General features: G+C 37.2%; 1 protein-coding gene across 1 annotated transcript in view; it reads right to left on the reverse strand.

Annotated features, from left to right (window-relative positions):
• Positions 1-349: 349 nt before the first annotated feature.
• Positions 350-26,135, reverse strand: part of xkr4 (XK related 4) — a 120,781-nt gene continuing 94,995 nt past the window's right edge. Inside the window, exon 3 of the mRNA XM_088642437.1 lies at positions 350-1,829. Coding sequence (XP_088498563.1) covers positions 874-1,829 — 956 coding nt within the window. The 3' untranslated portion in view covers positions 350-873. The remainder of the gene's footprint in view (positions 1,830-26,135) is intronic.

The following is a 26,135-nucleotide window of genomic DNA, read 5'->3' on the forward strand; positions in this document are numbered from 1 at the left end:
TTAATTCAAGTAATTGGTAATCCAGTCCTACTTTAAGTAGCAGTACTCCATGACAACCCAGTACAGAAATTCCAACAGTAAGAGAACTTTTGGCACTAGTAGTAGAGTGTGGCCGATAGTGTCTTGACAACACACATAGACTGGCCAGCGCAATGAGTCTTGCAAGAAGGACAGAGTAACTATAGTTAACGTTTTTACATACACATTTTCTTTTTATGAATTTGGTCCCCTGTTAGTTTCAAATAACAGTTTTTTTGTTTTGTTGCGTTAGAGTTATCACATTTATAATTCTATCACCATATACTTGCAACTACAGGGATGAGGTTGTAGTGTTTCTGTGCCTCTACTGAGGGTCGAGATGGGGGTAATCCCGATCTGTTTTCACAGAACAACAAGCATCTTGGGTTCTCTGTTATATAAAGAAGATAGCTGGAGTTTGGGCTTCCAAGCTATGGCTTGTGATCTGTAGGAATGACCCTTGTTCTAACTCCCAGGATCACAGAAACACAGGGTCCAACGGAGGGAAACTGCTATGCCTTCCTTTTATCTGGAGTTTTAGGAGGGTGTACTGTATGTATGGATGTGATGGCCTCTTACTGGTTTAAGTATTCCCTGACAGACATATTTTTTAATATTAAAAAAACAGAAAACTAAATTTTAAAAAACCGCTAAAAAAACACCAAGAAATCCTTCAAATCAACTAAGAATTCGTGCCTATTTTTAGTCCATGACAATCAACATCACGGACCAATGCTATGTATAGAGAGAGCTAGTAACTTATTGCCACAGTCCTGCTGTTAACCCAAGTTGATCGTCTAGTGTTTCTTCTATGTTTCTTAAAGTAATTTTCCAAAGTAGGTTTATCCCCAGGGGCTACAGTGTGGTCTCGTACTCCAGCCGCTCTTGAACCAGAGCATCATCTTTGTACTGCAGCCGGGGAGGAGCCGGTGAGCATTCAAAGGCGAGGATGGCCTTCCGTATACTCCTGTCCAACACGTGCCTCTCCCAGGCTGGATACCTGTTCCGGAACAGGTCTATTTTAATGACGGTCTCCTCTATCCGCGGAGCACGGGAAGATGGCGTGGAGGGGGCAGTGGGCCTCACCTGAAACACCGGCACGCAGCCGTCCCTCTCGGTGTATTTGGGATCCCTATCGGGCACCATGACCGGTGGCCCCCGATTGTGTGAAACTGCCCGGAGAGTGTTGGCGGCCGCCTCGGACGGCAGCGTGAAGGCGGCTGCAGGGTCCTCGAGGGTGCAGCTTGGCGACTGCCCGAACCGGGGTCCGTTGGGGTGAAAGAAGGCATAGTACATGAGCATGAAGACTATTCCGGTCAGGAAGCTGCTGAAGATGACACAGAGCGCGGGGATGGCGAAGGCGTCAGTACTCTGTGGCACTCGGTACAAGTACCAGAGGGCACTCAAGGCGGTGTTCTCTAAAAGGATGACAAAGTAGTAGATGAACAATCGGCAGCGGGTCCTCCCCTCCTTCACGTTGAACCAGCTGAAGATGTAGATAATTCCAACCACCATATCGAAGACAATCTCCTCCCACTTGGTGATGCAGAACTCTGTCTCACAGTGGACGATCCAGAAAGTCATGATGCACCAGTGCAGGACGATGAAGATCCCAAAGTAGAGCTGAAACACGGAGGCAAACAGCGCGAAGGTGATGACCCGTGCCGCAATGGTAAAGAAATGCCAGCAGAACTGGATGATGACGGCCAGGTAGCTGATGGGCTTTTTGTCATCGCGAGAGTCACGGAGCGCTTTCTGGTAGGATGCCAAGGCCCAGGCCAGGGATACCAAGGAAGCTGCTGCTGTGAGACCTGGGAAAAAGAAAGTAATGACAACCAGTGAAAATCTCCATACGTGAAACTGGCAGAAATATAGAATCATTTAACATTTTAGTAAAAGTAAGAATAAAGAAGTGATAAAAGTTCTTGGGCTGCATGGTAGTGCAGTGGTTAGCATTGCTGCCTCACGACACTGGGGCCCTGGGATCTGGTCCTGAGGTGCTGTTTGTGTGGAACTCATATATTCTCCCCCTGTTCGTGTGAGTTTCCTCCGGGGTGCCCCAGTTTCCTCCCACAGTCAAAAGTCATACTGGTAGGTTAATTCAAGGTTAATTTTCTGGGAAAACTGGCCCTGGTGTGAATGTATGTGCGTCTGCGTCTGCCCTGTGATGGACTGGCATCCGCTCAGGGTGTATCCTATGTCCGTCGTTGCAAATAGGATTTAAGAGAAATGTATAACCTAGTTAAATACAATGTTAAATAGCAATAATTGTTAAATAGCAATGCCTCAATGTAATTTAATTTCAATAAGCCTTCATAGCCAATATCCTTAATTTATTATATTGCCATGAATTGTTTGTCCTTAAATGCTCATTTAAAGTTATTAACCACCTAAACCACACTTAGTGACAAAGCTCCTACTTAAAAATCCAATAACAATAACAATACTATAATTACTACTCATAATGAATTTGTTCAGTCAATTGTAAAACACTAAACGTTTTATTATGTTATTTTATTTATTTTGCTTTCATCTACCTACTGTACTGTACCATCTTGCAGATCTAAAGACTCAGTCATGTTTCCAACACACATCAGAACAAGAAGCTGGGGAAAAATAATTGTACAAATCATCAGTCACAGCGTATGCAGAGTGTGTATATTTACTAAGTGACAAGACACTTTACATCTTAACAGGAATTCTCTCCAACTTCTTATTAATTAAAAAAAGTTATCCCTTACACATGTAACTGTAATAGATTATTGTACTTTTTAATGATAAATTTTCCCAACACTGCTTTTAACACACAGCAGAAACGTAAAGATACTAAATACTAAGTTCCATACTAAATGGTGCAGTTACTCTACAAATTTTTGCTGCTATGAATTTCAGTTTTTACAGTTAATACTGTAAAACTTAATACACTTTACAACTCTCTAACTCCTTCTATGGAAGTAAAATACCATAAGACAGACCATAAAAAATTACTCACTTTGGGAAATTGAACCGATAAAATGTCCCTATAAACTAATAATTTTAATACTATTATAGTAAAGTACAGTGTAAAATAGACATTTGTGTTAAATACTATGAGATTTAAGATTTAAATTGAATCAGACAAGTTCAATTTGATACAGTTTTAAAAATGTACTTTGTACATGTACTCAAATCTTGACTCCTTAAACTAGAGTTACTTTCCATTATTTTGCACTTTAATACTTATTAAATCTGGACAAAATTCAAGTAAACTATTACTAATCTCAGTCTCATTTGAATGGGAAAGTGCACTTAATAATTATAAAAAAACAGTCTTGGCAAAAAATCATACACAAATGTTGCTGTTGTATCTTAAGTGTATTCTTGCCAGACTCATAATGCAAAACTGAAAAAAAGGTTAAAACGTTTTCAGAGAGTGGGAAGAATATTTTATGGAAAAAACATTCAAACTCTTTAAGAGGTGATAACGTATTGAGTTATAAAGCTGTGTTTTTTGGCAGAAATATATAAATTACATTATTCAAAAAAGAATGTTTTCATGACGTTCAGAGATGTCATCAGAGCAGAGAATCCTCCCATACAGTAAGGAGCATTATAATTACGGCAGGGAATTTAAAGAAGATAATGACCCTAATCACACTTCACACTTGAAGGGTTTCCCGTAGAAGAAGATCCCAAAACTTGAATGACCAGCTCAACAGTCTGATGCAAGTCCTAAAGAATATAACGTACAATAGAACAATGGTTAATTTCACATTAGAAAATTCAGTGCTTTGGCAGTGGAGTCCTCTACCTGAAGTAGGCTGAACTTATAATTATAGTATTTTTTCTCTTTCTTTCTACGTTTCATTGAGAAATTAACCTCTACTTGATCCTTTGCAACTCAGAGACTGATGAAGATTGCCACTTGAACTTCATTATACTCTGTTCAAGAGCTGAAAATAAGGCTTACAGTACCTAAAAGTTACAAGCAAAGAACAATGGCAGACCTGAAACTAATCAACAAATTACTGTGTTTCATCATTGGAGAAATTCATTTAGACCATTCCAAAGAGTCCGTTTCACCCATCCATCCTTTTTCTAATTTCTAACTGCTTTTCCCCGATTCAGGGTCCTGATTCGGGGTTTGTGTTGCCTATCCCGGCAAACAATGAAAGCACGAGGCAGGGGAAACCCTGGATGGGACAAAAGTCCATTGCAGAGCACACACGGACACAAATACAGACACGCACACTCACACCGGGGCCAGTTCTCCCAGAAACCACTTATCCCACCAGTGTGTCTTCAGACTGTGGGAGGAAACAGGCACACCTGGAGGAAACCCACACAAACATGCAAATAGCACAACTAGTCTTGAGTTGAACCCAGGGCCATTGCAGGATGATGAAATCCTTACCAGTGCTTTCTGCAGTAGTAACATCCCTTGATTTAAATTCTACAGTACACCCAGCATTGACATTGATCTTCACATCAGTTCAGTCTGTATGTCCAATAACAGAAGAAAATGTCCCATGACACAAAAGTAATGCAAAGCATATTTATGTTCTACACATGTAACAGAGCTGTAAAGGGGGGAGTAAATACTTTACAATTTAATAGGCAATTAATAATAGAAGATGACAATTTAACATATGGCAGGTTTTAGTTTCAGCTGACCTGCCACTAGAGGTTGTTTAGGCCTCGGTTTTGTGTAAATAGATTCATAAGCGGTGCATTATTGATTAACTAAATAGCTCCTGAAGGGCAGAGTGACATTCTCATATGGGTTTAATTTAGACTAAGTTTAGTACATAAAATAATTTATGTTGTTAGTGGCTGTTGGGTTGGTTGGAATAGGGTCGTTTTTGGTGTCTGTCTTGAAGAGCTTTGCTAGAATCAAATCTCCTTGCACAGTATTTCTGTCATGGGTTTGCAATGTGCTCTGGCCTCATGAGCCCCCTGGGGTGAGGTAGGCCTGTCACAATGATAAAGACATAGTAAACATGTTAGGTGAATAGTCAGTGAAAGTTTTTACAATAGATATCAATAACATGTCCCACGTTAATATACTGCAGAACATGCTCCCTTGGTATTGAGTGGTTTAGCATTAATTACCACAAGTTCCAGAGGGCCTTTTGTGGCTAAAACCAATAAATACCATATCACATTTAAGGAAATGTGGTATAATATTTATAGAGCCCTAGCTAGGATATGTCATCTATTATGCAGAATAGGAGTCACTATTGTAACACCAACTTATAAGAATGTGAAGATCAGCAATGTTTCTACAATTCTACTAATAAACAACAAAAGGATAGTGGATAAAACTAAAGCGTACAGCACAAAATGAGAAATTCAGACCAAAAGTCAGTCAGTCCTCCATGAAAAGTCAGTTCTCAAATCTCATGAAATGTCATAGGAATTCAAGGTCATGTATACAAGTGGATCGAGAACTGCTTAGCTAATGTCAAGATGGTAGCAGATTATACAAAAATAGGGGAGTGGCTAACATAAATAGCAACAGGGGAATTACAGAACAAAATGTATTATTTTAGAAAAAATGTAGTTATAGACACATGACAAATCAAATATAAGGTGAAGAAGTAAAAAAGTTATCCACACTGGCAATAGGAACATATATTACAAACATGTAAGAAACCACCTCTGAGCTCTACATAATGGAGAAGACCCAGTATTTTAGCATGGCTGAAATACTCCTGTGGGCAAGAACATGTCTACAGAGCAGTGCTGTGAATTCTGAGTTTCTGTGCTTTCAAATTCTGCAGCAGCACAGAGTTCTGCACTCATTGGTTTGGAATTCTCATGCTGGTGTCTATCAGGTGCTGTAAAAAAGACTTGCCATATAGGTTAAGGAAGTTCAACTTCCTTTCTAGAACTAAGGTGATGGACAGAAGGTTTGTTCCAGCTAGGAAGATCCTTAGAGGGAAAGATACGGTTAACTCAGGAAACGATTTCACAATCAGTAGCAAAAGCAAGGAACAGGGTTCCCAAACAGGTGGTTGAGGCCCAAACTCTGAGCACTTTAAATTTCATCCAGCTGTTTCTTAAGATTCACGTAGATACTAAATTATCAGACAAGCAAGGTGATATGAATGACTGTCTCTGTAACGAACAGTTCTTTCCGGACCCTATGCGGACGACACAATCCAAAGAAGTGGGGAAACACTGGGAAAACGTCATGCAGGAATACAGGGCTGAAAACAGGGGGGGCGTGTCCAAAGTGCGCTGGTGCACGGGGGAGGTGTGGCCGAGGCAAACAATCCAAGAGAGTAATCCTTAGAGGGTATCCAAAAACACAAGAGTAAGTCCAAAGCCAGGAGATCCATCAAAACAAGGAATTCAAAACCATGAACCGGGTCAGAACCGGCGGACAGGGAACGGGAACAGAGATTAAAGCCTTAACGGGACCAGGCACTTCCAGGTCCCGGACTCGCATGGTGCGGAAACCAGATGCAGAGCCAGGATGAACGTCAGCGCCTGGCTTTTAAGGTGGGCTTGGAAAAGGGGTCAGGTGCACAGAATTAAGTCTGAAGTGAAAGGCTTGGAGCACCCTTAAGGAGGAGGGACTATAATCGTGACAGTCTCTCGATTTGAATTGTAATCTAATTTGTTCTGTAGAACAAAATCATTTTTTATTCTGAGAAAAAAGAGGGAACTGTTATGAAAGGAGAATAAATATACCTCAAAGACATTTTTAGTCCACCAATATTGCTGCATCAACTTCTGTTATTTTTTTCCAAAAACCTGCTGTATTCCTTTATGTTTAATATTTAAGGTAACCACTTTGAAAATATCTTGTTGAACAACTAATTTTAATACAGTAACTTACAGAAACTCTAGAATAGATGGCAGTATGTCTCTTAATTACAAAGTGAGTTCATGACTCTGTTAGATGGACGAGTGTCTTCTTTCTTCAATCTGAATCTAAGGTATGTACTGCAAATAAGTGACATGTAGCAGCTGATGTTTAGACTGGAGTTAGTGGACCAACAGCTTTACTCTCCAAGCAAAGTCTTCACATTCAAATAGGTCAAAGAAGCCCTTAAATGCTAATGGAAAGTACTGTAATAGGAAAGACTGATGAGGAAATCCAGCCAAAATAATATGTATAATTTAATTCACTGTAATGCACTCTATAAATAATCTGGTATCTGTAATTGAATGTCAATATCAATAGTGAAGCTAACCTCGGCGTTATTAATTACAAGACATGATCCCGGGTAGGGTTCATAGTCATATAAAGAGCATCCAACACTGTGATTATTTCCCTAGTGACTCCCCATTAAAAGGAAAAGACTTCAGGTGAAAGCAGGACCAAGCTGAAACTTATTTGCTTGTTTCCTTATCTAAAACTGTCAGTTCCAGCTACCCTCTACCACAGCACATCTAAGTAATTTTGCAATGTGCCCATTTTAAAAAATGCAATGGAATGAATGTCTAAGCATTCCCCCCCCCAAAGCATCATTCCTTGCTATCAGTTTCAAAGAAGTTCATTTTGATTCAAAATATATTTTTATGATGATGTAAATTGTACACCAAAGTGCATTTTTTTCTTTAAAAAGTGTTTGGATAAAATGTATTATCATTAAGTGCTCCCTTCAATTTTGGATTTATTTTCCATTACATTTCATTACATTTAATTTCCAGCTTGACTAAAACTAGTAAAACTGTCTAAACAACCAATGAATTCTACCACATACAGTGCATATAACACATTATTGTAATCCTGCTGCAGTTTTCTGGCACTTCCAGGTAATTCTTTAATTTCTTTCTCATTGCGCCAAAGCATATTTTTTCTCACTATGCCACAGCTGACTGAAGTTTTGATTCGACTGAAATATCATATCTGTGGGGACTTTCCTGACTTACACTTGATTAAGTGCAATAAAGACTTGAGGTTTCAGTACAGAACAGAAAAGCTCCAGCTTAAAGCAATGAATTTCTAACTTCCTTTGAGGAACCTGGCACCATGGTTACTAAGCAGTGGTGTCGCATCGTCCTCAGACAGAGCTTACAGGGTCTGCCTTTTCAAACCAGAAACAGAAATGATCATTAACCAAACCTGCCGTCTGAGATTTGTTTTGAACAGCAGAATCCAGGGAAAGAAAATCTCCTTAGTATCCGTATTTTAGCTGTAAAAGCACCAAGAGGAATAAAAAGGTTAAAGGAACCTAAACATTTCAGACACACAAACTAAAGAGAATTTGCTTAAAAGGTATAGAAAAATGTCAGGTCTGTGAAAATAGCTGTTCGATTAATTAAAAGCCTTATTGTAAGACAAAATTATTTTAAGGTACAAATGATTGGTCTGATGCTGTCCTACTTACAGCACCTACTGTATTGATGCTAGGAAGTCATTAGGAAGAGTCAGACTATGACACTCTGAGTTTCAATACTATTCCCAAACGTTAACATACAGTACATGATGGTTTTTACTACACGAACTGCAGAGAACTTTGCACAGGAAGGCACACAGCAAAGTAACGGTGAAAAGAGGGAATAACTAAAGTTTCATGGCAGATGTCATGGTTATCTATACAAGAGGGTATCTAGAAAGCAACACTGGGTCAACATAAAGGCACACAAAGACACAGACAAGCACACATTCACACCAGGGCCAGTTTTCCCAAAAGCCAGATAACCTTCCAGTATGTCTTTGGACTGTGGGAGGAAACCCACACAAACTCAATGCAGATAGCGCTCAAGGACTGGAATTGAGCCCAAGGCCCCAGCACTGTGAGACAGCAATGCTAACCGTTGTGCCACTGAGCCCTGGTAGTGGCATTTATTTTAAGCCCAATTTGTTCTTTTATTTTTGAGACAAGCTTTCCTCCATGCTCCTTTTTGTAGCAAAGTTTCTAAAGGGGGAATTAAATGAATAAGAACATAGAATTGTTCTTATTCATTTAAGCTAGGAGAGGTAGTGCCATGCTGTAAATGAGACGTTTATTAAATTGAATGTAAAAAAGAAATGGTACAGATGATGTTTGATTTGTAGATACAAAATCTGTTTATAAAAATCTGTGGATTTTGAGAATAGTGAGAGTTGAGAACTTGGATGAGGCCCCTAACAATTGTCTGTGTTCAAGAATAAAATGGTTCAGTGCAGCAATATCTTTTTCACAGTAATGTGGAGATCAAAATATTAGACAATATTCCAAATGAGGTCTTACTAAACCCTGGAATTCATCTGATTTTAAAGAAACAATATCCTTTTTGGAACCTTTTGACAAAATTGTACACAATGTTATAAAGGTGATCTTATCAGCGCATGGTACAATTTTAGCACAATATTCTTTTATTTCTACCTGTTTAAACATATATTGGGAAATAGTATTTATTTTTTATAATGCTTACCCACATTATCTAGAAGATGTTTATGTTGACACATCATTTACACCTATATCTTTTTAAAATATCATCTTCTAGGTGACTGTTTCCAAGTATGTATTTATAGCGTTATTTTTCTTTAAATGTTTGTGATGTTGCTACCTGCATATAATATCCAGCATTTACGCATATTAAATGTCTTGTGTGAGGTGTTTGCCCAGTCTTCAACTTTATTCAAATCTTTTTTAACTTCATTTGCTTCTTCTATAGCATTAGCTAATCTTCTTCTTTTGGTATTATCTGCAAAATTCTTTAGTTTAAAAACTATACCATCATCTAGATCATTGATATAAATGAGTAAAAATAGCAGATCTGGTACAGATCCCTGCCATATACCAATAATGACATGAACCAATCTGAACATTCACCTCTTATTTGAACTGTTTTCTATTAACAAATTCTCAGTCTAAACACTTGTTTTTCCCTGAATGACAGCTGACTGTCATTTGAGAATTAATCTTTTATAATGACGTTCAAAAAAGCTTCTAAAAATCTCAATAGACCAGAGTGTATACTCAGTGTGTGCTACTTGTTTAAAGAACTGTAACAAGTTAGTTAAGCAAGACATACCTTTTCTAAATACTGTACATGCAGACTACCTCCTACAATACTGTTTCCTTATACAGTAGGTGATCCTTCAGTTTAGTTCTAATAGTTGTTTACATAAACTTACAGATAACAGTATTACAGTACATTCCATAACCTTCTATCTAATCCAATCTAACGTCTGACAGAGATCTGTGCACCTCCCTCCCGGGAAGGAGCACTTCATTAAATCAAATCATGCGGACACCAAAACAGAAATACAATGAACAGCAAAACTATCTGCTATTCCCCTCTCCTGTCTGAATGACATTGGTCCATGGTGAACACGCAGTCCTATGAATCACAGATATTCTGAACAACACTCCCCGAACAAAGAGAAAGAGGAAAGCAGCAACTAATTACAACCACCACTACATACCCACGGTTAACCACAAACCAACAGTGGAAGAGAAAGAAATCACACATTTGAAAGTAGCAGAAAAAGTTGGTTTTTGTGGCAGCCAAAACAGCATCAATCACAGACACCCCCACTGCATATACTTGTTAAAGTTCCATTTGACAATAGAAGAAAAAGACATAACACATTTTGACTTGTAACAAAACCAGAGTCCTTTTCTGTGGCAGCGAAACATCAACATTTTACGCCTCAAGATTCGAACTGTCATGCGATGCAAACTGGATCTCAACGCAAAGTGCCTCCTAGCAGGGTCTCTAGAGTCTTGGATAGGCAAACAAGACAGTTCACCACTTACATGGAGGACTCAAATAAGAGCATTTCATTGACCAGTCATTTCTGGTGGAATGTGGCCTTCAACACAGAAAAGAAAACAGATTTTCACTGCCATTAGATGGGATTAAGGAAGATTCCTAGGCAGGACGGTTTTTATAAGAACTTGGTAGAATTAATAGACATTGCATATCAATTTTTGCCTAAAAGTTCAGTAATTTCATGTATTTTCTGAAGAATGGAACATCCTATAGCACACTTTCCTTGGTGACTGTACTGGATCACTGCTTTGGAAATTCTAGGGCATAGGGAAGAGTGCTAGTTATTGGCCCACCAACACTTCATGCAATTTACTAGTGCTTAATCTGAGGATCGCTTCTGGGAATTTTATTGAAAGTTGCCAAGGTTACCAAAACCATCCACTTCATCAACTGCGATTTTCACAAGCCTTGTAAAATGGCCTGTGAATATGGTGGAGAAGCATCAGTGTTTGGGTTGATTAGAATTAGCCAGAGACCCACCACAGATCCTGTCAATCTGAGTCATATCTGAGTCAATAAGAATTAGCTGAGAGATGGATCCTTCAAATAGTCAGGTTTTGTAGTGGTATGATGTGTCTTCAAGATCATTTAGCTAGTCCTGAAATTCTGGACAGAGAGGTCAACATCTTTTTTAGAGTGACGCAGTTCATCACACACAATAAGATTTAATGGAGATAGGCTAGGTTCAAACTAAGTTACAATAGTTATAAAATAAGAGCTAAATTCACATGGAAGACATACAGTATGGAGGGCACTGTATGACACAGTATATTTCATGACTATATTCTTTCTCCAAGCATATCTTTTAAGCTAAATTTATCATCATTTAATTACTCTTTAATAAAGAATTTCAGTTATCTTGACATTTACAACACTGTACAGCTTTAGTATCAGCAGCGCATCAATATATTACACCCTCTAGGTGTGTAAAAATTCTTTGAAACAGAAGACTAAACTTTAATGACACAAATTGGACCAGGCTTCTCTTTTCTTTCCTTTTTTAAAGATAGATTGAACAAATTCTTTATTAATATGATACTAAAGAATTACTGACATTTATTTCAGAGCACATTTTTGGATCACTATTAAGAAATTCCAAAGGAACTCCCTGTGCATTGTGAATACATAGTTCAGATAAAATTGCATTATTGTGAACATACTTTAATGTAAATAAAAACAGCAAACCTCATCTTAGCGGCACTTGTGTTTGCACAAGATACACATGAAATTAAAATTGAAACAAACTTCCAAGACTGTGTTCTTATCCATACTGCAAATATCGTTTCCTGGGGCAAATTTTATTTTAACTGTATGTACAGCCTATGTTCTATGGGCTAGTAGTGCACTATGACACCAGTAGAGATTGTAAAGTATTCCTGTCATGCCCCACACTCTCCTTCGCAAACGGCAATGCATTCCCAAACCCACTGTTTCACAATCTCATTCCTAATTGTACCCATCACATTCCCACATGCACTAGATTCCACAAATTCTCACTCCCGAACCAATTATTCAACCACATCCCTTTCGTTTCAGTATTTAAACATCACTCACACACCTACCCATGCCAACTATTGAGAAGCCTCTAGTAGTATTCTCCTGTGTGTTTCTAAACCTTTTGACTGATCTCCTGGTACCAAATCTTTGCTCTTGCCTTTTGACCATGCCTTTGGATTTTGTTTTTTAATCTTTTACATTTATTACTTGTATTATTCTAGGAAGGGTTGTACAGTTGTTAACTATATAACAATCTCAGGTCATCTTTATGAGAACTATTCTTATTTGCGGTCTCAAAAAAACCTTAAGCATACCTCCACTTTTTCTACAATCATGATAGCATTTGGACAGCAGTGTGAAAATGTATATGATAACATGCTATCATGCACAGACATAAATGCACATATGAAGATCTAACTGTTTTTCCTTTTACTTTTAAAATGAACATGTGAAGTTTACAGTATGACACAACTGAACAAGGCAAGGCAGAATTAATTATTGGACATGAATGTTTATAAATTAAATGAATACACTAAATAACACTTCTCATCTATGGATCCAGGTCTGTGTATAGGGTAATAAAATTGTAATACAGGTGAATGCAGAAGATTATCTGTAACATTAGAACTCAGCAGAAGGGACATTTTTTATCTCTCCAGTATAAGAGGAGAACTACTTTTGGTTTCTAAGCTTGTTGAATATAAAAGAAACTTTTGAAAACAAATAACCTACTACCTGTGGCTGTTACCACTTCCTGGGTGTAACTGATGTAATTATGTGTTCCAATTCAGTAACTAATTTGAAAACAAAACAAAAATTAACAAAGATAGAAGAATATACTGTATAATTATCGCAGTTGAGGTTTTCATGAGCTGCTTATCCTGTTGTTAGTATTAATTGCAGCTCATGTCAATGGAGAAACTTTATTTGTGTTTTATTTCAACTTCAATGCAACTTATAATATTCTCTGTACAATTACTGTACTGCGTATCTGACTAACATCTAAGCTAAGGATTGTTTTGGATTCTGTTTTCTTCAAACGGAGGTGTGACACAGGGATATTTGCCTTCACAGACAATTAACAGCTGCTTTAGTAAGCCACTTCACATTTTTTAAGATTTTGGCACATGATTGTATGATAAATTCTTGGATGGTACCTTCTGTAGAACTCAGATTTAACCAAATGTATAGAAATAAACTTTGGATGATATTAATGTAGGAGGCATACAAACAAAGATCATAAAACATACCAAAATTTACTGGTACAGTACATACAAAATGGTTTATTTCTCACCCAGTGTGAATTTCTGATATAAATAACAAAAATACATCACGACTTTCACATAGCAGATATCATGGGCATATTGCATTTCTTGAGTGAGAATCGCACGTTACAGGGGGTAAAGGAAACTATTTTTATACTTCTATACATGCAGTTCAGAAGCTATCCAAGATACTGTATGGAGTACTTTAAAGCAGGTTTTAGTTGGTGCTGTTTACAGCAGCACTTAAACACACCATTGTTTTGATTTGTAAAAGCTAGATTTGATTTACTGAAGTGAGTCCTCTGTACAAATAAGGTGGAACAGATGTTTTTGAAGGACCTTAGATTGTTAGAATATCTCTAAATTTAGTAAATGTGTTAGTGGTTATATTTTTGTCTTTTGTGGAGAAATACAGTAGGAGTTTTGGTAAATCTGCAGGGTGAATTATACAGTGTTGTTTCTCTGTAAAGCAACCCCTGCACTATATTTCACAGATCAGAACCTGAACAAAGAATATCAGTATCCCACAGTCCTGATCCTGTCCGGGCACATGACCACAACAATATTGTATGTGTTAAAAATGGAATAAATTAAAAAATACCGCACCAAAGAGAAGAAGTACATAAAATTCAATGTCTCCTTCTGTCACTATCTTAATTGAGATTTTAAAATATGTATTACCATTACGATGAGATGTTCAAGTATGAAATATCGACAATTATTTCGCTACCAGAATTCCATTGCAGGGCTTTAATCAATTACACTGAAAAAAACTGTACAATACATCCTAACGAGAATGTAGACATTCCCTGCAAAATGGAAAAAACAAACATTTAAGATTATTTACATTTATTTCATTATATTACAAAAAAATGAGCAGTAAATGGATATTCTATTGCAACGTCTCTCGGAAATTACATTCTGTATTCTCTTGTCATAAAAATAACAGAATTTTATATCTGAAGGATGAAGGAAGCTGAAGGAAAGCTTTTATGCAGATGTATTTTTAGATATGCATTTGAAACAAAAAGCTAGCTGGTATTCCATTTCCCTTGGGAGAGATATTCAATATCATGTTGTTTCCAGGACCTCAATCATACAGATTTATATTTTATAACAGCAATGTCTAGTCGTCTTGTATATATTGACAGTGGTACAACATCATAGCTATGGTGATGAGCAAGGCTATACATTATGCATGCTAAATCTAGTTTTAGTTATATTTATCTCAGATTCCTGCCCTTTAACACTGGGGACCACTACAGTCAATTGCATTGTTATCAGGCTCAAACATATGGCTGACTCTGCCATGTACTTTAATTACTTTAAATTCAAAGCCATACTGGATGGACTTAGAAAAATCTTGCCGTCTCTTTGACTTCTAGGACACCAGAAAGAACTACATGATTTTGCATGACACCCATTAAACAAAGGCAGGGAAACATTTGCAGTTCAACATTTAGTTCACCACAGGCTGATTATCAAATGAGCATGTTCAGAATGGTATTTTGAAAAGTTTTAAAAGAATGTTTGCCTGATAGCTTGTTTGCAGCCTAGAGCAAATGACAGGAGTCTCTTGTGGAAACATTCTATCAGGTTTGGTCTTTACAGGAGAAACACAGAAGTGAGACAGCCTTAAGGAACTCCTTACAGAGTTTCCCAAGGTATGAAAATAACTGTAACTTAAAAATAGTTCCAAAGACTATGTGCTCAAAGAAAGACTTATTCAAGGTAAATAATGAAAACAAGGTAAAAATAATGACACTGTTACACTTTCAGGGGTTCTGTTGTGTGGTAAGTAACCTGTTTCAGGTTTTCACCCTCATGAACACTAAAATATTCTAGCTGCCTGAATTTGGAAAGGTTTGCCAGCATTTATGTATGGTGACCTCAAAATTATTGACAATTCAGAAGAAACATACTCACACAACCCACAGAATCAAGAGTTCTCAATGCAGGTACTGCTAAGATCATTTAAAAAAAAGTAATTCATGACATTTTATAAGGTGCAATGAGACCCTCGAATCAGATACTTTGTGAATGTTTATTGAGTGTTTAAGTGATTATATATTCTGGCTTAGCCCTCTTGGTTAAGGGGTTACTTCCTGGCCATAGGATGAGGAGTCTTGGAACCCAATTCAGAGAAAAGAGCTAAACAAGCGGTAGCTGCAAAGGTGGAGATGGGATAAGGCAGTCTGAAAGCATGAAAAATGTAAGAAGAGATGTGCACAAGATACTGTATATATATATATCTTAAATATTAAATTATACATAGTAAAGGAACAAGTAAAGGTCTATTCCATGCTGAAAAGAAGAAAAGAAACATTACATTTCCGCTGTGGAGCTTCTTCGGGTGTCTCCACAGGTTGACACCCGAAGAAGGCCCCACAGCCAAAACGTTGTGTTTCTTTTCTTCTCTTTTCAACATGGAATAAAACTTTACTTGTCCCTTTGCAGCCTAACAATGCTGACCCAGCCACCTACTTGAACTATTATATATAGTATATTAGTACATAAAGTCCCTAAACTGTTGTGTAATGAACTACAGTATATAGTTGTGTGGTTAGAATACATAAGTAACCCCCCCCACACCCTTATATGATAATCAAAGTACTAATGCATTGGTTTTAATTAAATTTAAATAATATTGATCACCTAAAAGAAACAACAGTCATCACAAACTTACAGTAATTAGTTAAAATTAACAACATGAATCCCTCCCAGTGTCCAGTGGATGCCCGCACTTTCTCTGCCTCAGTGAATAGCACACCCCACTGTAATCAAATGGACAATAAGACTGTCAGTGGGCCTGTAAAGCCGTCTTCAGCCTGACATTCTACATGCTGCTGACACAGAACCTGGAGTGTCTGTTGTAATATAAAAAAGACCACGTAGATGTAGATGCTGCCTAATGGGTAACTGAGCAGGGGGCAGGGAAAGATCTTTGATATCTCACTAGAATTTATATCCAGTCAGTTAATTACACCTTGCAAAAAAATGTTTCATTCTGTTTCATTCAATTTTCATTCTGGTTTTGATTGGACACCTGCAGATAGTTTTTAGAACCTAAATTGGGATACAGAACCATATGAATGTCTGGAACAAGTCAGCTACTGTGCCAGAAATTACCATTATTGGAACTGGATAATAATTATGACTTAGCAATTACTAATTAAATATGTGAGAATGTGCACATGTGTAGAAATTTCATAAATAATTATGGAAATAACTACCACTTATTAACTACCAATTATGAATGTAAGTATAAGAAATGTACTTGATAACAGCCTTTTGTGTTTCTAAAATTAATTTTGGGAGTTTGTGCTCTGCAGGTATTAAAGTAAATAAACACAAAGGGACATATCAATTCATGCTGAGCAGAACTAATACAATTTTCAAGTTCCCAAGGAAAACCTTTTGCTTCATTATTGAAAAATTATTGTGACTCATAGCAAAAGCCTTGCCCTGCTACTATCTCTTTTATGAGTTTTGTTTTTTCCCTTTAGATTTTATGAAGCACCGGCGTTCAAGCCTTTTTCTTAACATAGCTGAGTGCTATTACTCATGAAAGCTTGCAAGGTGTAAAAAATGCTGACAAGTATGAAAAAGGTAATTCAACAGATACTGAGAAACATGCAAAGTTTTAGTTAAGCAATGTCAATACATACACGTTTTGACTTGTCATTTAACACCACAGTCATCTTCACATATGAAGTGAATTACATTATCATTGCATGTTAGAGAATATACAATATACAATATGTACGATATACTCTACATTGTGAGAAGTATGCACTGTCTAGATACTCTTCCAACTTGTTAAGGGAGCAGAGCGTTCAGGAACAGAGAACTATGTGTGGGTTTGTAATTAAGACCCTGTGCGAGGCAATTTATCTGGAAAGTTCAGGAGACAGGCTTCGGGGAAGACACACAAGGTTTATTGTGACAATAGTGATACAGTGGTAATCTGTGCCCTAGTGAAAAGGGGAAAGATCCGATAACATCCAAATCATGGTACAAGAAACACAGAATACTGTAATTAGTTTCACACAAAGAGTTTTTGCAGATTAGCTCACATACTTTAACAGGTTGGTTACAGATTCACGCTTAAACACATTGCTTACATTTAGCAATACTGGATGCAGAAATCACCTGCTTCGCTTGAAAATATTTACAGTAAGTGCCAAATTGGATTTATTCTATAGTGCTTCTTCGCAAAATGGTTCATGTCCATCATGTAACTAAAATGATTGATTCAAGGGGATTTGTTTTGCCATATAAATCTACTAAATTAGATAATAAGAAATTTAATATTGCAAGACAAAAGGGGCAACTGTCTTTTATGATGGATTGAACATATTGATGCTTGGGTATTCCTAGCCCTCCTCGTTGTCGCCAAACAATATTCCATGTTCAATCCAAGAGGCTTTTGATGCAGTCCATCAACTTCAAGACTGATATTCAAAATAAATAGAAATTTCAAGTAGATCAATCTTCAAGGTCAGGCAATAAATAATGTAAAAGTAAAAAAAAAATCAGAGATACATCTCTCCAGAGATTTATTTCTTTTCCCATGCAGCCTATTTCATATAAAACAAGTGGAATTATATCTCAGCATGAAAATCCTGCTGATGCAGTGAAGACTCCTCATTATGAGATAACTTGTTACAGCACTAATCAGATATTACAGGGAGAGCATGTAAAATGATAAAACATGCCATTAGTCACGAAAATGGGAACAATGAAGATATCAGCCAACAAAAGAGAAAGGAAATGCCAAAGCTTGAGCTCTGCTCCCTGTTTGAACAATACCATTACAAATTCATATTTTGTCTTGTTTCAATTTGAGAGATGACATTACTGCACAAGGCTATTACAATTACACAAATCCCAAAATGTCTCCAATCCATTAAAGGCACAAAACTCTGATTCTCTCATTAAAACTATGGCTCCTCAGGCCACCTTTTACAAATACATTCTTAGATTCCATTGGCAGCTTACAAGCTTTAATAAGTTTAGAGCAATCTCATAATTTGCCCTTGCCTTCACATGTACCTCCAATACTTCCTATTACAAATGAAACACTGTTAGCAATGAAAACACAAATATACCTACTCTTTATTGCTAACTGCCTGCTACCTGCAAAAACACCCCAACAAAGCCTCGGATCTCATTATGGCCTTCCTGTGCTCTTAAAGTTGGTGAAATTAATATGCGTAGCCATATTCATTTATACCCATTATCTATACCCATTCTAGATAATGGGTAGCGTTATCTATACCACAGATGAAAAATGTGGTACGCAAATTCTCCACATAAACAATATGAAAGCATTAACTTTGGTTGTGGTTTGGGAAAATCAGTATTTCACTAGTTTTGGAAATACAAAAAAATTAAATTTGAAAGAATTCATGGTAGCATAGAATGGGGTGTCTTCTGTATGTTTTAAATGGAGTAACAGTTTTATTAACAAACATCTAACTCAAATCAAGAGAAGACATTTGTACCCGGATTCCAACATAGTACATGCTATAGAGACTATCAAAACAAGCAATGGGCACAAGGCAGGATACACCCTGGGCAGGATGCCAATCCATCGTAGGGCACACACACTCCCACATAGAACCAATTTTTCACAGAAGCCAGTTATTTCCATAAATAATTTCATTTAGAAAGTTTATAACTATAATCTGCAATTACTCCTATTTCTATATCTGCTTAATAAGAGTACGTACTTCCATTAAGAAGACACGCGAAAAGTATTTGCATTATCATAGTACAACAGTTCTGACAAAATTAACAACTCTTACACTTCTAACGTAAATAGGTGCTTTAAAACGAATAAAAGTTGTTTTACAGTTAATGGTAGGTCCCTTTTTACAGAGCTGCCTTTTAACATTTTGTTTGCTGTTCAACATTATCTGTGTAACATGAAAAGCTGAAATTGGCTTTCATTAAAAAATGAAAACTGTTAATACTAATGACTATTGTGGTCCAAATCAGAAACAAAAAGCATACAGTATGTTCAAGAATAAAAAGAAGAAAGCAACAAATCTACAAAATATCCCATTCTTAGATTACTAAATTGTGCCTTTTGTGCTATAATTACTTCCATGTACTATACACAACTACCATAAACACTATTTGTGCAAAGCTGGTATAATAATTAAATATGTAGTAGCACTGTAAATGCACCTCACATACCCCCTTTAGCATTAATTGCCACTGCTTTGTACAGTATACAAGTACAGCAGCACACAGTTCAGGAATCTGGCTCAACTGCCAATGACTGAGTGGCAATCAAGTTAATCAAAGCGATGTGATTTAACTAAATTATATTCAGCCCATTATATGGTGGAACAAGAAAAAGAATTGAATTGCAGCTTTGTAAAAATACAAAAATAAGGTGATGGAGCTTAGCCATGGCAGGAGACAACAGCTGTGGTTCTTTGTGCAAGGGTTGTTTCCCTTCGACTCCAGTTCGCACATGAATCTGTCTTCATGTGCATGTGTGGTGCATGCTGCAGAGGCTTTTTCAGAGACCTGCTGTGGATGAGTGTGCTGGTTAGTGGGCTGTATAATCAGCTGGTGATGTAATGCTCCTTCGCAGCTCCAGCTCAGAAAGGCTGCAGTAATTTGGGAGAGAAGTTACATAACCATCGCAAACCTCAGCAATGTCTTGATCTCTTTGAACATCCTTGACAGTGAACTTTATAAACATTTACACAGAGGGACTCTTTCGCCCTGTGATCACTTGATTGTCTGAATAAACACTGCAGTTTTTTTTTCCCTTTCAGTCTAATGAAACAAACGTTGCAGTCATTTACAGTACCTCAAAAGTGTGAGATTAGTTGAAAGGCATGTTTCTTTTGATTTTGCTCCACATAGAGTAAATTTTGTTCTTTTTTAAAGCTGAAAGTCTTTTCATTAGCACACATGGAATCTACCTCTTTCTTATATATATTCATTAACACTTTCAATAACCACTTATCCAATTCAGGGTCACAGTGGCCCAGGGCCACTTGGGAAGTATTGGGCACAATGTGGGATACACCCTGATCAGGACACTAGTCCATCACAGGACACACAAACACTCACACACTCACACCAGGGTCAATTCACCCTGCAGCTCATAGCTGGCAGCCCACTGCAGCTCAGCAGGTGTGAGCCTGGTCAGTACCTGGATAGGAGACCTCCTGGGAACAACTAAGGTTGCTGTTGGAAGAGGTGTTAGTGGGGCCAGCAAGGTATGCTCACCCTGCAGTTCATGTGGTTCCTAATGCCTAATTACTGTAAGGCATTTACTGTAAAAAGGTGCCATCCTTTGGGTGAGACGTAAAACCGAGGTTCTGACTTTCTGTGGTCATTAAAAATCCCAGGGCATTTCTCGAAAAGAGAAGGGGTGTAACCCTGGCGTCCTGGACAAATTTCCCATTGGCCCTTATCAATCATGGCCTCCTAATGACTTCTATTACAAGTCTTGGTCCATCATTAATGTTGCTTACATGCAATATACTGTGCTTGGTTTTCATTGATGCCAGCGGTTATGTGCCTATGACATATTCCTCTGCATTTTATTTTGTTGTCTGAGTTTTGCCGAAAAGATTATTTACAGCACCCCAGTTGATGTAAGGTGAAGCATCGTGTTTTATCCATTGTGAACAGAGTGAGGACAGTTACATTGTTTTTACTGTAGATCTCTAATAAACATGATTTTTTTAACAAATGTCTCTCATATTACATATCTTTATTATTTCATCTCTTGTAAATATGCACTATAAAATATTATAAGCTGGGGTATACAGATGCACTACAGAAAGCACACTGACAGGTTGCATCACAGTGTGGTATGGCAACTGCAGTATTGCTGACCGCAAAGCCCTACAGCGGGTGGTGAAAACTGCCCAGTCCATCACTGGGGTTGCTCTCCCATCCATACAGGACGTTTATGACAGACGGTGCTTGAGGAAAGCACTAAGCATCATCAAAGACCCCACACACCCCAGCTACAGACTGTTTGACCCTCTACCGTCTGGAAAACGGTACCGGAGCATTCCGGCAATTTTTACCCCCACACTATCAAACTATTAAACTCCCAGCCTCTCTCACCTACGATCTGAACCTCACAGTGCCTTCTTTCTTACCAAAAACTCACACATTGAAATCTACCTCTACCTCACATGTCAAGAAGCTCACTCCTCATAATTTTCTATCATTCATTTCATTCTGTTGATGTATGATTTTTGCACATCTGATGTTGTTTTGCACATTACCTTTTACCTGTTGTTGTTTTGCACATTGCCTGTTGTTGTTTTGCACACTGCCTGTTGTGCCTGTCTTTCTTTTCTTATACAATTGTATTGTTGTTTTTTGTGCTACTTATCGTCTGAGAGCTAGCTAAATACAGTAGCATTTAGTTATACCATGTACCTGTATATGAGTATAATGACAACAAACTTGAACTTGAACTTATAAATATTAAAGTATAAAAAGTACAAAATAAAGAACTGTGAATAATAAAAAGGGGACCTTATTCAAAGATTCATAGGACTGACAAAGTCAGAAAATAATGAAACACGAACCAGAAGACACAAGTCGAAACTACAGTATGTGTGATAGAAACTAGTGTGTTGACTGTAGTAAGTGTAGTAGTACTTGTGTAGTAACTGTGGATGAGTCTTCTCTGTTGTTTTTTAATTTCTCTCCTTTAGTATAGTTTTTATTTTTATTATACTGCCACACAAAAGAAGCCCTTTAGGAACATTTCACTGTCAGCTTCAATTATATTTCCTGGTGCAGCACCTTCTGAAGAGTTTCAACTTCCTTAAAAGTCTAAACTACACAGTTTACACATTTTGTTGCTTTAAGGCTTGAAGTCATGACACTTTGAAGTAGCACTAAGAATATGAAAGAAAAACAGAAAAGTCATAATTACATAAATATTCAAATCCTTTTCTCTGGCAAGTCTAAATTTTAGGCTGAACAAAATTACCTTAATGAGCCATACAATTAAAAAAATGTATTTTGTTCAAAATAAAGACTATTAAATATGTTTGGAAACAAATCTCAAAATATTGTAGCTAACAAAGCTAATACGGCAAATAAGAAGTTATTTTATAAAGCACAGCATATTTACTCCTTTTGGTACAAAGTATTGCATGGAAGGTTTCTGGCATAGCAGGACAGGGGAAATCTGAACAGGAAAAGCACTTTAAATTCAACTAGGAGCCTGCCCTTAGGGCATGCCAAGTCAGTCTGTAACCAGACTGCACTTTGACTGTGAATATAGCAGTTCTGTGAAAATCTGCCATGATGGATCTGGATGTATCTAAACAGACTATTAAGATGGACTCCTTGAGCCCATGAGACACAGGTTATGTTCTTTTGTGAAGTGAGCACATTGCTCTATTCTAATACTTACTAAAAACTATTTGACACTTCACATTTCTGTTTAACTTACTGTATGGCAGGAATATGACACACACCACAGCATGGTTTATACTGTACTTAATTCTTTCAGAGGATTCTATCAAAGCATTTGAACATATAGTATATTCACAACAATGTGTATGGTTTAATTCTTATATTTTTTTTAAACTGTATACTCATTTTAAGGGGAAATGGCAAAATACAGGGTACCTGTTTCCAAGCATGGATGAACACATACAGTACAATAATTTGCCAGTTTAATATGGCCATGTACTGCAGTTATGTCTTCTTTGCACAAGAATTTCAATTGCTAGGGTGTACATGCCACAGCATGTAATGAGAGAAAAGCAACACAAAATAAAATGTATTGTTCTTTGCCTCATTAAATGAGAAACTGCTAGCCCTAGGCTCAACTGTTCTTTTTCATGAGGATTAAGAGGAAATTTTATTCTGATGATTTACCTTGCAATGTTTTGGACAAACGGGATAATTTTCTCATTGACATTTAATTGGTCTCATTTTCCAGGAGTGGTTGACTTCCCATTAGGGTATACTTTTTGTAAAAAAGATATTAGAGGGCTTGTATTTTATTTGCATTCATAAATACCTATGCCATAATAAGCCTAGTTACTAAAGAACAAAATCATTGGTCAAATGCATTAAATAATAATATTTACAGTCTTAAAATAGGTTAAAAAGTAGAACAGATTGGAATAAATTATTGCATTGTTATCATCAGGTAATCATCAGGTTCAAGATCAGTGTTCATGTTATGTGTACTGTATACTGTATGTAAGAGTGCTGGGATGTGATGAGCTTTAAGTTAAAGCTGTTGATCATTCAATGGCAAAGAATGCAGCCCCCACATTATATAGTTTGATAGAATAGTTCAGAAAACATATCAGGCCTCATAACAATAAAAAAGTCACTGAGGTAGAAACCAGAAAATGAGCACACAAAAAAAACAAGTAGAAAGGGAGATTTAACAAAGGCTGCATGTCAGTATTCTTCAATTACCAAAATGTAACATGCCTAATTTTACCAGCTGGGAGTTTCTTTGGTTGTCAAATCATATTAAATAATGTAATTGACTTAATTTTGCTTATGCAGATGATATAACAAATAGGTTGAAAATTGGGTTTTCTAGCTGTCAAAATCCTTCACTTTGCATTTCTTCCATTGAGATGGTTCCTTCATCCTCACATTTTGTTTAAACAGGAAAAATAAATATATCCAAGGAGACAGATTATAAATTATATTATAAAACATACAGTTATGATTTGGGATTACAAACACAAAATAAAATTAATAATACCATAAACATTTGACTGTGAAGAAGGGAATGCAAAAAAAAGAACCTTCCCATAGGAGGGACTAGAGTGACCACTCAGATTAAAATTTGGACACTTGGGGAAGAAGTACAATCCAAAAGGTTCTTGCCACCACAGGTGGAAAAGTAGAAATGGCAGATATTCAATCCCGTTTAACTCCACAGAAAGAGGAAGAAGCTTATTGAAACTGCAATGGAGGAACGATACCGGGCTGACAGAATGTCAACAGGCAAAAGCAACGGTCTCCATGGTTACTTTGTGGAAAGAGGAAAAGCACACCTAAGAGTTTTCTAACAGAAATTTCTAACCCTGAAAGTGCAGCAATACACAGCAAACACTGCCAGTATGGGAAATCTTATATGATACAGGTGTTAATGTTGAAACTCCCTTTATCTAAAAAAACTAATATTTCCTACCTATTTTGCTAATTATTTTTAAGTTAAACTTAAATGAATTTTTAAGCCAGGACAATTGAGGCCAGCCTTTAAACACAGCCTTTGAACACCTTTGAATTTGAACACAGAAACTGTAGGGTGACATATAAGTCCAATTGTTACTGTAACATACAGTATGCTGTAAAAATACAGAAGAACGCTCAACTGACTGTCTAATCCAACTCTTTTTTTTGTACTCTGAGTTTAAGGTCGTGCATTTTACTCAAATGCCAACCTTTTAAATGTTTACATTTACTTTCAATTTTGAAACACAATAACAACTGAATAGTAAAAGGAAAAAAATACAATTTTTTACTTAAGAGGTCTAGCTGGACGAGATCCTCTGATCAATTCTCTCCCACCAAACAAATAGGGTTCATAGATTGAATGGCCATTTTTTGGATCATTTGGTTTTTATGTTCTGATTCAATTCAAAATTTTTAATCCATCAAATTAAAACTGTGGAATTCAGAGGAAGTATTCTTTGCCAATCAAATGACAAATCAACAACAACAACAACAACAACAACAACTGTATATATTTTATTTTTTATATTTATCCGTCCGTCCATTTTCTAACCACTTCTTCCAATTCAGGGTCGCGGAGGAACTGGAACCTATCCTGGCAAACAACAGGCAGAAGACAGAAGACACACTGAATGGGGCGCCAATCCATCACAGTTCTTTAAATTCAGCTGGATGCAAGTGTATTTCAACATACAGGTAGTGGACAAAAAAATTGAAAAACCCTTGTGAAGTCAATTAATAGAGAGGTAGGGGGAGTATGAGCTATTTGTGTCATGCCACTAATGTCTGATAAGATAAGATCACTTTATTGGCCAGATACAATTTCTTACATTATGAATTTGTCTTTTCACATACCCCAGCTTGCTCTCCATGAGACACACAGACAGGGAGAGAAGCTGGGGGTCAGACCACAGGGTCAGCCATTTATATGTGTCCCTGGAGCAGTTACTGTAGGTTCAGGGGCCCTACAGAGTAGGATGCCTCTGCCAGCTGTGGGATTTGAACCTGCAACCTTCCAGCCACAGGCACAGAGCCTTAGGCACAGTGCCACCGGTCCTCCCATGTCTGGAATTCTGCAGAAGGGATGCAGCCCCATTCTTCCATGAGCATGTCTATCAACTCACACCTGTTGATGGAGGTGGAAAATTCTCTCTCAGGGCTCATTTCTCAATATACCCCCAATGATCAATTGGGTTCAGATCTGGCGACTGAGAAGTTCATGACCCATGGATAACATGGGGGTCTTGCTCATTAAATCACTGGGCAAACACATGTGCTCTGTGGAGGGGGGTATTGTCATTCAATCTTCATTTAAAAAAAAATTGTGAACACATGCTTTTTAATTTACCAAAATGGGACATTAATTGGAAAGGGGTGGATACTTTTGCAAGGCAGTAAGTACAAAAATGTAAAGATAAAGACAGCTTCATTTTA

This window comes from Lepisosteus platostomus, chromosome 8, assembly GCF_059453375.1.
Source record: "Lepisosteus platostomus isolate fLepPlt1 chromosome 8, fLepPlt1.hap1, whole genome shotgun sequence".
Taxonomy (NCBI): domain Eukaryota; kingdom Metazoa; phylum Chordata; class Actinopteri; order Semionotiformes; family Lepisosteidae; genus Lepisosteus; species Lepisosteus platostomus.